The sequence below is a fragment of the Diaphorina citri genome, unplaced genomic scaffold (genome assembly GCF_000475195.1).
Source record: "Diaphorina citri unplaced genomic scaffold, Diaci psyllid genome assembly version 1.1 scaffold31, whole genome shotgun sequence".
Lineage (NCBI taxonomy): Eukaryota > Metazoa > Arthropoda > Insecta > Hemiptera > Psyllidae > Diaphorina > Diaphorina citri.
Genome location: NW_007377469.1, coordinates 481,417 through 496,276, shown reverse-complemented (window position 1 = coordinate 496,276; position 14,860 = coordinate 481,417). Strand labels below are relative to the sequence as shown.

At 35.7% G+C, this 14,860-nt stretch overlaps 1 protein-coding gene across 1 annotated transcript; it reads left to right on the top strand.

Moving 5' to 3' along the window:
* Positions 1-200: 200 nt before the first annotated feature.
* Positions 201-10,896, top strand: LOC103511428. The gene is made up of 5 exons (XM_008476153.2): positions 201-997; positions 7,419-7,556; positions 8,065-8,246; positions 8,732-8,894; positions 9,134-10,896. Exons 1-5 carry the CDS (start codon positions 496-498, stop codon positions 10,894-10,896), a joined length of 2,748 nt encoding a protein of 915 aa, XP_008474375.1. The 5' UTR covers positions 201-495.
* Positions 10,897-14,860: the final 3,964 nt, after the last annotated feature.

Sequence of the window (14,860 nt, the reverse complement as noted above, 5' to 3'; positions counted from 1 at the left end):
CGAGCAGTTTAAATAAGCACTATTATTATTATTTATTTGTAGGATAGAATGTTTAGTCTACAGAGACATGAATATGCTATCGTTAGGTTGCAAGGAAACTCTAGGCACTGAGCTAGTGGGCATTAGACCAGACCAGTTAATCTAGAGATAAAACTACACGTTAAGTGTTGAAGATAAAGTAATCTTTACTAACAAGTTACGTTCTCTTCCTTTGTTTCAGATTGAAAATCACATAAACATGGAAGAAATCAACCTTCGATGCCAGACTAGAGAAAACTTCTTTATTTCGTCATACTCTGAACAGAACAGAAACTCTCAGTCTATGCTAGACTACAAGTGACATTAAAATTGATTACACTGTTAGAATAAACATCTTGCTCAAGAAAACAACACTTGGTCAAATCTGCAATAAAAACATCAAGAAGAAAATAAAGTTGAGAAAATTTAGCGGAAACCAAGTACTTGCACGATACAAAGAAAGTACAGCGAAGAAAAATGATCATAAACAATTGGTTCAAAGATGGAATTATGAACAAGAACAATACCAAGTGGAATTCTAGCGGCGAGAGAGAAATAATGATCAAAGATGAGGAAAACATATCGTGTACGGAACTAAATGAAAAGTTATTCTTCACGAGGACTTATTCATTGAATAATAGTGACACATATGGATCACCAAATAACTTGAGTTCCGCCACCATGAACAGCAATAATATTCAAACAATAAACAGTTCTGGTAGTAGCTCATGCGATAACTCTATCCAGCAACATCTTACTCCGAAACAATTCCTAGAGAAGTATTCCCTGCCAAGAGTCATCAAAATCATACCACAAGAACCAATAGCAGACAGCTGTGGTAACTTTGATCCTATAACACTACTTAGTGGACAATTGCTCATGTACAAACATTACAATAGTGGCAAAGTTGAAGCTAGAAGTTTCCCCAATGATAGAAAAGATTACTCATCTCTATTTGTGATACCAGAAACTTACAAAGGTGAGACATCTTGCATAATCAATATACTTCCTTGTAGTTTTCTAGCCTTCATTTGGCAGTTTCTTCACACTTGTGAAAAATACAGTGCTTCTCAAACTGTTTCAAGCTTTAAAAGTACTAGTTCAAGCTTTAAAGGTACCTAAATGATAACCACAATGAAAAAGTCTTAAATTACTGGGCTCGGGATCGCAATCACTAGTTTTTATAGTGTAACACCCGTCTCGATCTTAGGGCTGAGGGAAAACTATCCCAAGTGAGGAAATTGTCTATTAACTAAAAACCAAGGTCAATTGGTAAGTTTTCCCAACTTTGGTTTCCTTGTAGAGACTGAGGTGTAACAGTTTGACAACCGCTAGATTTAACGTACAGGGGCCAATAGAACTAATAAAATATGGCATTAAAATTACCATTCATGACAGTTTAACCCACGCTGTTCCATAGGGTTAGAACTCACAAGACGGTTAACAGGTACCTCCCCATAACACTCTCGTAGGTTTACCATTTCCTATTTTTTTTTTTTTTTTTTTTTTCCAATAAATTTCAAATAAATATCTCATAGATTCTCGTGACTTTGTGGTTCGATTCATCGCGTTTTAAAATCAAAAGCTAAAGACCATCAACCCACGATTATTGATCTGTTGATCGGCCTCTTAGTTCATAGTAAATTTAAACTTATTGATCAACCGGCCTTCGATCTCAAGCTATTAGCTTTGATTGCTTTTCCCTCAAAAAATTTATTATCAATAATGACTTCGACCTTGAGTCGCTACATTAAGTGAACATCCGAAAATATCGATTAATTTATTATCTATACCAGCCATTCTTAACCTATGGTCCGTGGACCACTAGTGGTCCGCGAGAAGGTTTCAGGTGGTCCGCGAGAGGTGAGTAAGGAAAAAGTCATCGTGTCTCTATTTTATATAACATAATTGTTTTTCTCAGCAAACAAAAAAATAAATAAATAATAATGTTAATTTTTCTCATTTTCTATCTCTTTTCCTACAGGTAGATATAGGTCCTCTAATACATACCCATTGTCACATAGCGTGTACAATGTACAATTGATTGCATATACATATACATAATCTCAAGTGGTCCGCGAGATTTTTGGTTTATCAATAGTGGTCCGCCAATTCTAAAAGGTTAAGAACCCCTGATCTATACCTATAAAATTCAAAGTATGTGTCCTTATAACGAAATATTCCGACAAAACTGAGCTATACTACCCACAAACTAGGATAATCAAATAATCATATTCCCTAAGGTTGAATTGAAATCTCCTAGAATCGGTTCATTATAATTCGAGGTAATAAATCACCGGTAGGTATATTAAGTCCAAAGATTTTGGGTCTGAGCTAAACTAAGAACTTAGTGGCCAAAATTTGGCCTCTGAATTTCGGTTGTTTCGGGTATTGAACCGGTTAACTTTGGGCTGACATTAGGTCCTAGAACGCATCCGCGAACAAAGGTAAGTACTCACTACTCATAGCAAATGTTCATTCAAAGGCATTTTTACCAATGCTAATTTGTTCATTGAGTAAGATAGGGACTAATAATTTAATTTTTTTAGACAACCGTATCTCCTAACATGGTAGGTAACGCGTATTGTTTTGAAGTTGCTTTGTTTTTCGTTGGGCTGACATTAGGTCCTAGAACGCATCCGCGAACAAAGGTAAGTACTCACTACTCATAGCAAATGTTCATTCAAAGGCATTTTTATCAATGCTAATTTGTTCATTGAGTAAGATAGGGACTAAAAATTTAATTTTTTTAGACAACCGTATCTCCTAACATGGTAGGTAACGCGTATTGTTTTGAAGTTGCTTTGTTTTTCAGAAGTATCTGTAAACTTGAATTTTGTGCTTAGTAATGTACCTACCTACATCTTAATAGATTTGCTGATTTAACGTTATTTCGTAGGTATAGTGAAGCTGAAGAGTTCCTCTCTGATAAGTAATAATTTATGTTTTTTTTTTTTTTTTTTTTTTTTTTTTTTTTGCATTTTGTAACCTTGCAAACTCAATGTAAAACGATGACGTCATATTTAAACCGAACAATAAAGCCAAATTGAAGGTTTAATATCTCATTTATGACTCCATGATAGTTATCATTCTTTCAACAACGCATTGACTTCTTTTGTCTCTTTTCCGTGTTTTTTTATTCTATTTTTTTATCTCCGTTTCTTATCTTTAATCTCTGTCAATTAGCCATTCTTTTGTCACACGTTTGTTCTTTTAATCTTCTCACTTCGAACCGCGAGAAAAAATTCCTACACCGCATAGCACCAGTTGAGAATTTATACTTATGTTTTATTTTAGAGTACCTACCTACTCGTAGTTTAGAGGATAAGTATCACCACTTTGGGCCCCAGAAAATAGCTTAAAAAATTAAATAAATAAATTAAACATAAAATTAAACTGACCAAATCTTCGAATATCATCTTTTAAACTTTCCCCTCAGGAGCAAGTCCACACCATCATCTGGGATTTGAACCCGCGATCTCTCGTTCAAAAGTTGAGCGTGTTAACCGCTCGACCACAGATAGTCTTCCTCGATTATCTCAGCCTTGAGGTTAGGAGACTCTGTGATTGACGGTCGAGTCAGTCGACACATTTATTCTATTCTATTTGCTAGATTCTATTCTATTTGGTACCTAGGTATATTCTATTTGGTAAATACTCGTGCATGATGGTGTGGTTTTTATCCTTCAGGTTTCGTTTGGAGTTTAATTATTATTAATGTCATTTCTGGTGAGACTAACACTCGTGGACTGAGAAAAAGGATGCGTCTTGTTTATACGGCTAGAATAAAATGGTTGTTTATACTGATGGGATAGAATAGCTCTTATTTAAAGTGACGGAGCTGGAATAGAATATCAAAGAGTTCATGTTTATACTGCTAGAATAGGACTGAAAAGTCCGTTATTCGGTGGTGTAGTGGTCAAGGCGCTCGCCTGGTAAGAGGGCGTGGGTTCAATCCCAGCCGAGGTATGGAATTTTATCCTCAATATAATTTGAGAATTTGACCACAATAAAAGTAGTAGCCTACTGCTGGAGTAAAGGGACTTTTCAGTCCTATGCGAGCAGTATAAATAAGCACTATTATTATTATTTGTTTGTAGGATAGAATGTTTAGTCTATAGAGACTTGAATATGCGATCGTTAGGTTGCAAGGAAACTCTAGGCACTGAGCTAGTGGGCACTAGACCAGACCAGTTAATCTAGAGATAAAACTACACTATAAAAAAACCAAGACAACACCTCTTGCAGATATACCTCAGACTGGAGTGGTATTGTAAACACGTAACCATTTCACCTTGACACCAAATCATGACCTATGCATGCCCCGAAGTTTTGTACATTTTAATTTGGTTTTAAATTGTTTACGAATTTCCTACTCTCATAGGTCCCCACGAGGGAATAAATAAAAAAACCAAGACAACACCTCTTGCAGATATACCTCAGACTGGAGTGGTATTGTAAACACGTAACCATTTCACCTTGACACCAAAACATGACCTATGCATGCCCCGAAGTTTTGTACATTTTAATTTGGTTTTAAATTGTTTACGAATTTCCTATTCTCATAGGTCCCCACGAGGGAATAGGACGTTATGGTTGCCAAATTTCTTAAATTCAACAAAGCAGATCTGCAATTATGTACTACTTCTCATTACTGTATTACCTGTGTAAAGAGTACTCCGATTGTTTTATGCTTTTGTTCTGCGGCCCGCTATAGATTAATTAGAGCTTAAGTAAATGTACGAATTCGTAGGTATTATGACAGACCATGACACAATCGTGGTCTTAAGAGCAGAACAACTGTTATTCCATTAGACATACATGATAAATGTGCTCAACCAATAAAAACTTATGGACCTACGATATAGTACGTATTTTTGTCCATTGTTTCCAAATTGTGAATAATTACTGTAGTTAGCTTCTCAAGAATGAATCACGCAAGTAGCGATTCCATCAGTCGTTCAGTCCTAGTCAGGGATTGAACCTAGGATCTCCAGTGTGAGAGACTACTATCTTGCCACAGGCGGACCACCAAGCTTCAGATTTGAAGTGCAGACTGTGAGGCTATTGAAAATGAGCCGTAAAATCAGTTTATCATCAGCAGAAAATTTTCTGGACAGAACTCGATTCAAAATTCTAGCGAAATTTACCAGGAATCAGTTCGTTAGAATTATTACTGTAGCTCTGGGCTGCTCGCAGACACGCTACAACCTAGACGCCCAAAAGATTCAACTCACAGACTCCATTTCAACCATTCGATTAAACGGATCACACCGATGAATCTGATGAAATTGGTTGAGGTAATACTAGTCTGTAGTATCCCAGTAGGGAAAGGTCTATTGCCATGCACGTAGCACATTACCAGACTTACCAGTATTAATATGAACCTTAATTAGTTTTATTATGGTGTCAACATTTATGTAAGAGAAAAAGAGGTACAGGATCTTTCGGTGTAAAATCGTATGCCCTAACGTATTAACCTTGTTGGTTACAGGTAATTTGTGGTTAACCGAGTCCTGATTATTTGAAACTCCGGGTTTATAGACCACTGATTTGAATGCTAGCATCACCTGAGTGTCTTACTTATCGTACAGGGACGTTTTCTTCCGTATAAGTTAGGGAAGAGTTGCACTCTAAAAATTAAAATAATTTCTTTTTTTTTTAATGAAAGTAGAAGCTACCCGTCCTTTAGAGCTCTTGGCCCACAAGCCCACAACTGAGCCTTTTGGAGTGGGCTTTTTTGTTAATGAAAGTAAATTTAGACTGGAAAATCTCAACGTTTATTTTTAAATTATCATAAAAAATAGGTACTCTGGGACATTTTATTAATAAAATCAAGTTAAAGAAAAGCATGTCAAAAAATAGGGAATATTTGGGAATATCAGCCTTTGCGTAGGCATCTACCTCTTTATGAGTTCTTACTTGTAACTTAAATCTCACTTCATGTTATTATTTTCAAGTTTATAATTTAGACTCCGTCATTCGGCATTTGAATTGGTTCTCGATTTATTTAGTCCCTTAACTTGACTCTTAAGGCCGATCTGCCTAGTCATCCATCCAAATACCAACCACGCTGGACGTTTCTCAACATCACTATTCGCCGTGATCTATCTATGGCCACCACGAATTCATCACACACATAGCTCACACAAAGATTAGCTTTGAACTTCCATTTCTACTTGAACATAAACACACGTAGTTTACCTTCTGAAAAACCATTAAAATTGAATATTCTCTTTTTATTTATTTAAGTAAGTAGGTTGACAAACTGAAGGTAGGTGGTTTTTTATATCAGCACCATAATGACATGAATATAAATCTGACACAACAAGATATTTACATAAGACATGCATTTTTTTCTTTGAGCAAACCTGAACTCATCTTGGTTCGTCTACTTGTCTTGAGTCACTTGAGTGTTGGATGAACTCTTTCGTTACTTCGTCTACGGAAGTTAGCCGCGCCAAAACTAGATTCCACGCATTCCCGATCTCGGAGACTTGGAGACATACCGATTTCTGTGAGACCAGTTTGACTAGTCGTGGAAATGTTTACAGATTTTTGAAGTTTTCCGATTCTTGAACTTTTTTTCAGCAAATTTCATCTCAAATCACACCATGTCCTCATACGTATCAAGCAATTCGTCGCAATATTCTAATCAAAATGTACGAAATCAAGTGACAAAAAGTCCATCAACAGCATCCAGTCAGTCCAACAATACAAATGTTTATCCCTTTAATAATCAAAATAGGTACGTTCCATCCGTTCCATCGAATGTTAGTAGGAAGCCATCCGTAAAACCAACGGTTGTACCTCCTATAAAAACGCATAATAAAACACCTGTACCAATGCCTAGATTGAATGTTTCCTATGCCAAAGTGCATGATGCTCTGGATGACCATAATGACACTGGATCTGCTAGTTCTGAAAATATCTACGCAGAAATAAGTGACAGATGAATAAAGAGTATTATGTTTAGCATTTTTTTTTTTTTTTTTTTTTTTTTTTTTTTTTTTTTTGTAAAGTATAGATGTTTTGTACAATTTGTTTTAGTACATCACTACTTTATTTTAAATGCTGTTTCTCACAGAAGCTGAATGAATCCTTAGAATTCTAGGAAATATACCTTTTTAGTCTTATGTGACCTTACACAATAAATGGGATTTATTATTTTCTTTTAGCCTTTTTCGAGCAGGATACCTAAATTAAATTTGTCGGAAAATATTGTGTATTTATTCTTACAATGGTTTGAAATTATTATTTTTGATTTTCCAATATTCCAATAACAGTTCTCTCGCTTATGAATCCCATAATATATCCCTTAACAACTCCACTACTGATACCTACTGTGATAAAATTCATCCTTTATTCTGTTTAACATATTTTTCGCTTTCTCTTCGCAGGTTGGTTTAGTGTGGTGACGGAGAGGGGTCAAATCAAGGCCCGAGTCTACTCTTCCATACAACGTTTGGTCTCAGCCCAAGTCACAGTATTCCTGACGGTTAGCCAGGATTTGCCTGCTTACATACAAACGAATAGTGGTAAGAAATACTCCCAGGATAAATTTATTGTGGATTTCCAAAAATATGGCTCAGGATTAATCATGTTTTTTGGGAATAAGGCCCAAGATAAAGTAAGGATTTTTGGATATAACGCCCAAAATAATGGATAAATTATAGATTTTGGGGATAAGGCTCAAAAGAATTGACCGACCAAAGTAAGAACCAATGTTCAAGTCCATCTTTTTTCCGCGATAACTTTCAAACGGTTAGTCAGAGTTTGACGAAATTTGGCATCACACAGGTCAAATGAATTTTGGCTATTAGTTCTTGGATCCCCCTGGGCCCATTAGGGTCCCTTTTGCTGAGTGAGAAATAGAGTTCACTAATCTACCTACACTAGTCTCTACTGTAGAGTGAAGTGTCATTCACACGTTGACGTTCGAAATAAATAACTTGGATGTAAGTTACTGCACCGGTCTAAATAAGGCTTAAGCCCAGGTTCTATCTACAGTTTTCAAGGGTTAATTTTCCATACTGCATTTTTCAGATGAAATCAGCACGCAGTACACGAAGACAAGTGTGAAAAGTGGCCAAGTTCTCAAACTACTAGCGGTCTACCAAGATCTGAATTCGAACCAGTCGACCAAAAGCAAAAGACTATCGTGGCCCCTGATTGGTTCAAAACAGCACACAAGTCGATATGCTCAATGTCTAAGTTCCTCGAACCAAGTAAGTTGGATAGTTTGCAAATGGGTCAAAAATATTCAATTACCAATTTTTAAATTACAAAAGCTGTGTAATCCAAAAATCTGATGGGTGTTTTGGCGTCTCCACCAAAAAATGATATTAAAACAGCCTTTCTTTACACCACATCTTGAGAACTCCTGATGGCAAATTAATAGAGTTCGTTTGAAATCGATCTGAGCTTTAGAAGTATGCTTATTTGGAGCTTTGACATCTCCACTAATAAAATTATAAAATCCTTCATCTAATTACAATTTCTAATTTCTGCTTTTATTCACCAAATCATCAATTTCGTACTTGGAATTTTGGCATCTCCACTAAAGAAATTCATCATCTAATGACAATATCTAATTTTTACTTTCTATTACTACAGTATTAGGTTTTATTTCTCAATTTATTTGGAATTTTGGCATCTCATTTAATAAAATTATGAAATCCTTTATCTGATGACAACCATTTCTAATTTCCAGGTTTTGTTTATCAATTTCAACACTCCAGGCCAGTTCTATGCAGTTTCCATGACTCATAATTCCACGGAAGAGAATGTGACAAAAGTTTACCAGATTCAGAAGTTACTGCGCACATTTCCCCTACCAGTCAGAGTTACCATAATCGGTTCCAATAAAAATCATGGTAATTTCCCGTCAAATAAAAAGTACCAAAGGGTTGACTGTTAACCAAATTTTACTCAAACTTTAGAAACTTTCAAAGTTTTTTTATATCACAGCTTTTTGACCATTATCACACAGCAAAGGAACTTGGTCCCATTTGGACGGCAACGTAAATTTGATTTTATACGAAGATAGAACAGAGACAATAAAATAAACCTACAAACGTATTAACTAATTTGAAAACACCGTTTTGTGTTCCAGGCTCAATGCTCCTTGAAAATTACCACAAGGAGCACGTGGTACTATCATGTGTTTTAGACGGAGCTGATGTCACAACCAACGACACAACAAGTGAAAAGTTTCGCCTGCTAGAAATTGATGTCAACTCCAAGTTTTACGTGATAAAACCTGGAGGTCGCGATATAGATGAGAGAAGATTATTCTATTCACCATTAGTACAAAGAGCAATGAAGTTCTGTAATGACAATAGTGAACAATGGATCAGTCAGTTAAAAGTAATCCATCACATATATCCGCAGAATGCAAATCAAATACTAGCAAGCCAACAACAAAACGTTTCAATGGAGAAATCTAAAAAAGTTAGGAAAACATCGATCTGTGATAAAATTACGGTGAAATCTGCTTCGTTTAGATATTCAACTTCATATGGAAATGAAATTGCACGACCGCTCATCAGAAAACAAGACTTGGAAAAGCCGAACAAACCTAAAGTTTATGATTTCAATTATAAACAGACTCACGAGTTTCTGTCATTGTCTTCAAATGTAACCAAAGATACCAATAGTTCCAGCCAGGAAAATTCGTTACAAATGAAAAATGACTCAGCCTTGCCAGATGTTAGCTATGATAGAATGTACGTCCGTTCCAATACTAGAAGTAGTCAAGACTCGAGGAGTAATTCAAAACCCTTTGGTTTACCTTTTGCTAATGGAAGTGCTCAAAGTACAAGTGAAAATAACAGAGACAGAATACATTTCCGCTACAGTAATAACCAGAGGAAAGAGCACAATAATACCCATGATAGCATAACCTCACAAGATATCTCCAATCAAATTACTTCTACGCCTACCAAGAGTTACATGCCAAGTCAAAACAATAGTCACGAGAGTAAGAATGTTAAAGTCTCTTCACTAACCTCTACAGAAAATTTCACCAATTATGGCCATGAAAATAAAAGACAAGCAAGCGTACAACATCATTTTAATCAAAACAGCGCACAAGACGATTCGAAAAAGAATATTTCAAGAAGTAGTCCACTGTCTGCTTCCATGTTATCCGATCATAATCCATTTACAAAAAATACCAACGAAGTAAGCAAGGAAGATATTAGTCCTGTAGAAAGATTAGATAGATTAACACAGAGTTGTAACTTGCTTTCATTACTAAACAAAACAAATAATAGTTACCAGAATATTCCTTCCAATGAGCGAATTAAACAAGACTTGGAGAAGAGAGATAGACAAATGAGTGATATGGATGACAAAGAGACAAGCTATAACAGCATGACTGAAGCTAGTGTGGAAACAGAGCATGAAAAAAGTGAAAATAATATACAAGTATGTGACAATCAAGTTAGAAAATCGGAGGATCAGAGTCACAACTATAAACAAAATCAAGAAACACTTCCGCAAGATAACACAAACGAGAGCCTATCATTGCAAAGTCTACAACTCAATAGAACTTCAAGTCCTAAACAATTTGATAGCAACAAACATTTCTACAGAATAAGATCAACTGAAAGTCAATCTGCAGCCAACAATTCGTACAAACAAAGTAGCAGTAGTCCACCAATACAGAAAACTAAACCTCCTGAACGAAACTCATTCTCATACATGCACAGACAAGAAACACAAGAGCAGAGATCAAACGAGAACAAACCCTTCTCAATACAATCCAATATCTACCGCTCTAATAGTTCAAGAAATTCATCTCCGGTTGAAAGTAACCATTTCTCAAGGAATCAAAGTTTCAACCAACACAATTTCATCTCATTGCAAGGTTAAAATGAAAAAAAAAAAAAAAAAAAAAAAAATCATGATGGTAACTGACAAGAAGTGTTAACATAAGCTCTGATGAAGTTTACTTTTATGATACCTACTGTAGTTTTCAATGGTACCTATTTGACTATATCGGGCGGCGCAGCATGCTAACGTCAAGAGAGGTTTGGATTTTATTCTGTGGAGCCACCAGAATTTCAATGAAAAATCACTGAAATTCAGAGTTCGTGATAAATTTGAACAATAAAAAAATACCTAATTGGTAAAATAAAATATTACACTATCACCCGGGCTTTGTTTGTTGTTGAGCCCTAAAATTTGCCTCAGCTCCGAAGTACCCAAAATAATTCAAGCGAACGAACTTTCCCAGAAACATTTTGGATTTCCCATGTTCCTATAGGTGCCCGTAAGATTTTGGGTACATATAACCAAAAATGTTATCTTAATGGCTTGAAAAAATCGAGGTACTTCCTATTCTTTATTAACCTGATTGGAAAAAAAAAAAAAAAAAAAAAAATAGGAAATGGTAAACCTACGAGAGTGTTATGGGGAGGTACCTGTTAACCGTCTTGTGAGTTCTAACCCTATGGAACAGCGTGGGTTAAACTGTCATGAATGGTAATTTTAATGCCATATTTTATTAGTTCTATTGGCCCCTGTACGTTAAATCTAGCGGTTGTCAAACTGTTACACCTCAGTCTCTACAAGGAAACCAAAGTTGGGAAAACTTACCAATTGACCTTGGTTTTTAGTTAATAGACAATTTCCTCACTTGGGATAGTTTTCCCTCAGCCCTAAGATCGAGACGGGTGTTACACTATAAAAACTAGTGATTGCGATCCCGAGCCCAGTAATTTAAGACTTTTTCATTGTGGTTATCATTTAGGTACCTTTAAAGCTTGAACTAGTACTTTTAAAGCTTGAAACAGTTTGAGAAGCACTGTATTTTTCACAAGTGTGAAGAAACTGCCAAATGAAGGCTAGAAAACTACAAGGAAGTATATTGATTATGCAAGATGTCTCACCTTTGTAAGTTTCTGGTATCACAAATAGAGATGAGTAATCTTTTCTATCATTGGGGAAACTTCTAGCTTCAACTTTGCCACTATTGTAATGTTTGTACATGAGCAATTGTCCACTAAGTAGTGTTATAGGATCAAAGTTACCACAGCTGTCTGCTATTGGTTCTTGTGGTATGATTTTGATGACTCTTGGCAGGGAATACTTCTCTAGGAATTGTTTCGGAGTAAGATGTTGCTGGATAGAGTTATCGCATGAGCTACTACCAGAACTGTTTATTGTTTGAATATTATTGCTGTTCATGGTGGCGGAACTCAAGTTATTTGGTGATCCATATGTGTCACTATTATTCAATGAATAAGTCCTCGTGAAGAATAACTTTTCATTTAGTTCCGTACACGATATGTTTTCCTCATCTTTGATCATTATTTCTCTCTCGCCGCTAGAATTCCACTTGGTATTGTTCTTGTTCATAATTCCATCTTTGAACCAATTGTTTATGATCATTTTTCTTCGCTGTACTTTCTTTGTATCGTGCAAGTACTTGGTTTCCGCTAAATTTTCTCAACTTTATTTTCTTCTTGATGTTTTTATTGCAGATTTGACCAAGTGTTGTTTTCTTGAGCAAGATGTTTATTCTAACAGTGTAATCAATTTTAATGTCACTTGTAGTCTAGCATAGACTGAGAGTTTCTGTTCTGTTCAGAGTATGACGAAATAAAGAAGTTTTCTCTAGTCTGGCATCGAAGGTTGATTTCTTCCATGTTTAATTAGAGGACCTATATCTACCTGTAGGAAAAGAGATAGAAAATGAGAAAAATTAACATTATTATTTATTTATTTTTTTGTTTGCTGAGAAAAACAATTATGTTATATAAAATAGAGACACGATGACTTTTTCCTTACTCACCTCTCGCGGACCACCCGAAACCTTCTCGCGGACCACTAGTGGTCCACGGACCATAGGTTAAGAATGGCTGCTCTAAAGCGTAAAGATAAGAGTATAACTTTGTAATTCTTTGTACGAAACAATTGACTTTGAAATTGAAGGATAAAACGATTTAACTAAAAGAAAAGAAAATTCAAATAATTTGCCACGGCAGTGCACCATCCAGTGCAACCACCCTTACAACTAAAGTTGTGTAAATAAAGAAATTTGAAATTTGAATTCATCCTTACTCACCTCTCGCGGACCACCTGAAACCTTCTCGCGGACCACTAGTGGTCCACGGACCATAGGTTAAGAATGGCTGGTATAGATAATAAATTAATCGATATTTTCGGATGTTCACTTAATGTAGCGACTCAAGGTCGAAGTCATTATTGATAATAAATTTTTTGAGGGAAAAGCAATCAAAGCTAATAGCTTGAGATCGAAGGCCGGTTGATCAATAAGTTTAAATTTACTATGAACTAAGAGGCCGATCAACAGATCAATAATCGTGGGTTGATGGTCTTTAGCCTGCAAGAGGTGTTGTCTTGGTTTTTTTATCCTGAGTTGCAGAACTTTATGGGGTGAACTTTGGTTCTTGAAACATATGGAACATTATATCGTAGTAGTTTTTATAGTGGCGATGGTAAAAGTAGGTCATGTTTTGGTGTCAAGGTGAAATGGTTACGTGTTTACAATACCACTCCAGTCTGAGGTATATCTGCAAGAGGTGTTGTCTTGGTTTTTTTATCCTGAGTTGCAGAACTTTATGGGGTGAACTTTGGTTCTTGAAACATATGGAACATTATGTCGTAGTAGTTTTTATAGTGGCGATGGTAAAATTGCATTCTCAGACAGTCTTCTATGCCTTTGTCTCTTTGGTGAAATACGGACCGTGTCTAAAACATTAGAATGACCATAAGGTCCTTAAGGTCATTTTAATATTTTTTTAAGTCTGAGCAGTCCCATGGTTTTCCATTTTGCGAACAAATATTCTGCTACAGATTCTGTCTTTCTATCCAAATGAACTCGTATTGAATGAGCATTTTTAGTCATCTGGCTTTATTCTTTGCTCCATATACTTTTATTCCGCCTACTATACTTGTAGTACTATACTATATACCGCCTACTAAATTATGTAGGTACATTAGTTATTTCATTTTGTTGTTTACTTTTCATTATCCTGTCTAAGTAATTTTCCTCAAGACTTCAATAGTTTCTTTTCTACTTTAAAGTAGAATTTTTTCTGCAATAATCACACTTTATACTCATCGAACACAGAAGATTCTCAGCGAAGTCATGCTTACCTCATTCTGACATCTCTACATGAGTTATTATCATTTCATTTTATTATTTTAATTTATTGCCCATTTCGTTTTAAGAAGTTCACACGCATCAGTAACAATTGCAGTTATGTGAACTCGGGTTTTATTCTAGGCCTAGATGTTTACATTTGGCCTTAAAAGAACAATGATTGAGCAAGGTTAAATTATGATTTAATATTCAAGTGGACTTGGCTTTATTGAGCTAGGGGAATAAATGGATTTAATAATAATGATGAAAATAATAAAAGAGGTTGAATCTTCTCGAATCTAGATGACGAAATGCATGTAACTGCGTAAAAAAATGAATAATTTTGGCACATCCACTAAAACGTATTCTTGCCTCCAAGAAGTGTTTACTTATAAGTAGGCTTACCAAATATCCAAAATGTCTATTCGGGACGCGAATCCGCGAACATAATTGCGCGCGAACATAATCGCCAAATCCGCGAACAAAATCGCGAAATCCGCGAACATAATCGCGAAATCCGCGAACATAATCGAGAAATCCGAACTTAATCGCGAAATCCGCGAACATAATCGCGAAATCCGCGAACATAATCGCGAAATCCGCGAACATAATCGCGAAATCCGATAATCGCCCGCGAGCATAATCGCAAAATCCGCGAACAAAATCGCCAAATCCGCGAACATAATCGCGAAATCCGCGAACATAATCTTTTTTTTTTTTTTTTTT

Bases quoted from the DNA above. Each gene is read 5' to 3' on its own strand.
- LOC103511428 (XM_008476153.2), top strand. From the start codon at position 496: ATGATCATAAACAATTGGTTCAAAGATGGAATTATGAACAAGAACAAT. The intron at 8,247-8,731 runs GTAAGTTGGATA...TCTAATTTCCAG, and splicing joins GTCTAAGTTCCTCGAACCAA to GTTTTGTTTATCAATTTCAA. The intron at 8,895-9,133 runs GTAATTTCCCGT...TTTGTGTTCCAG, and splicing joins CGGTTCCAATAAAAATCATG to GCTCAATGCTCCTTGAAAAT.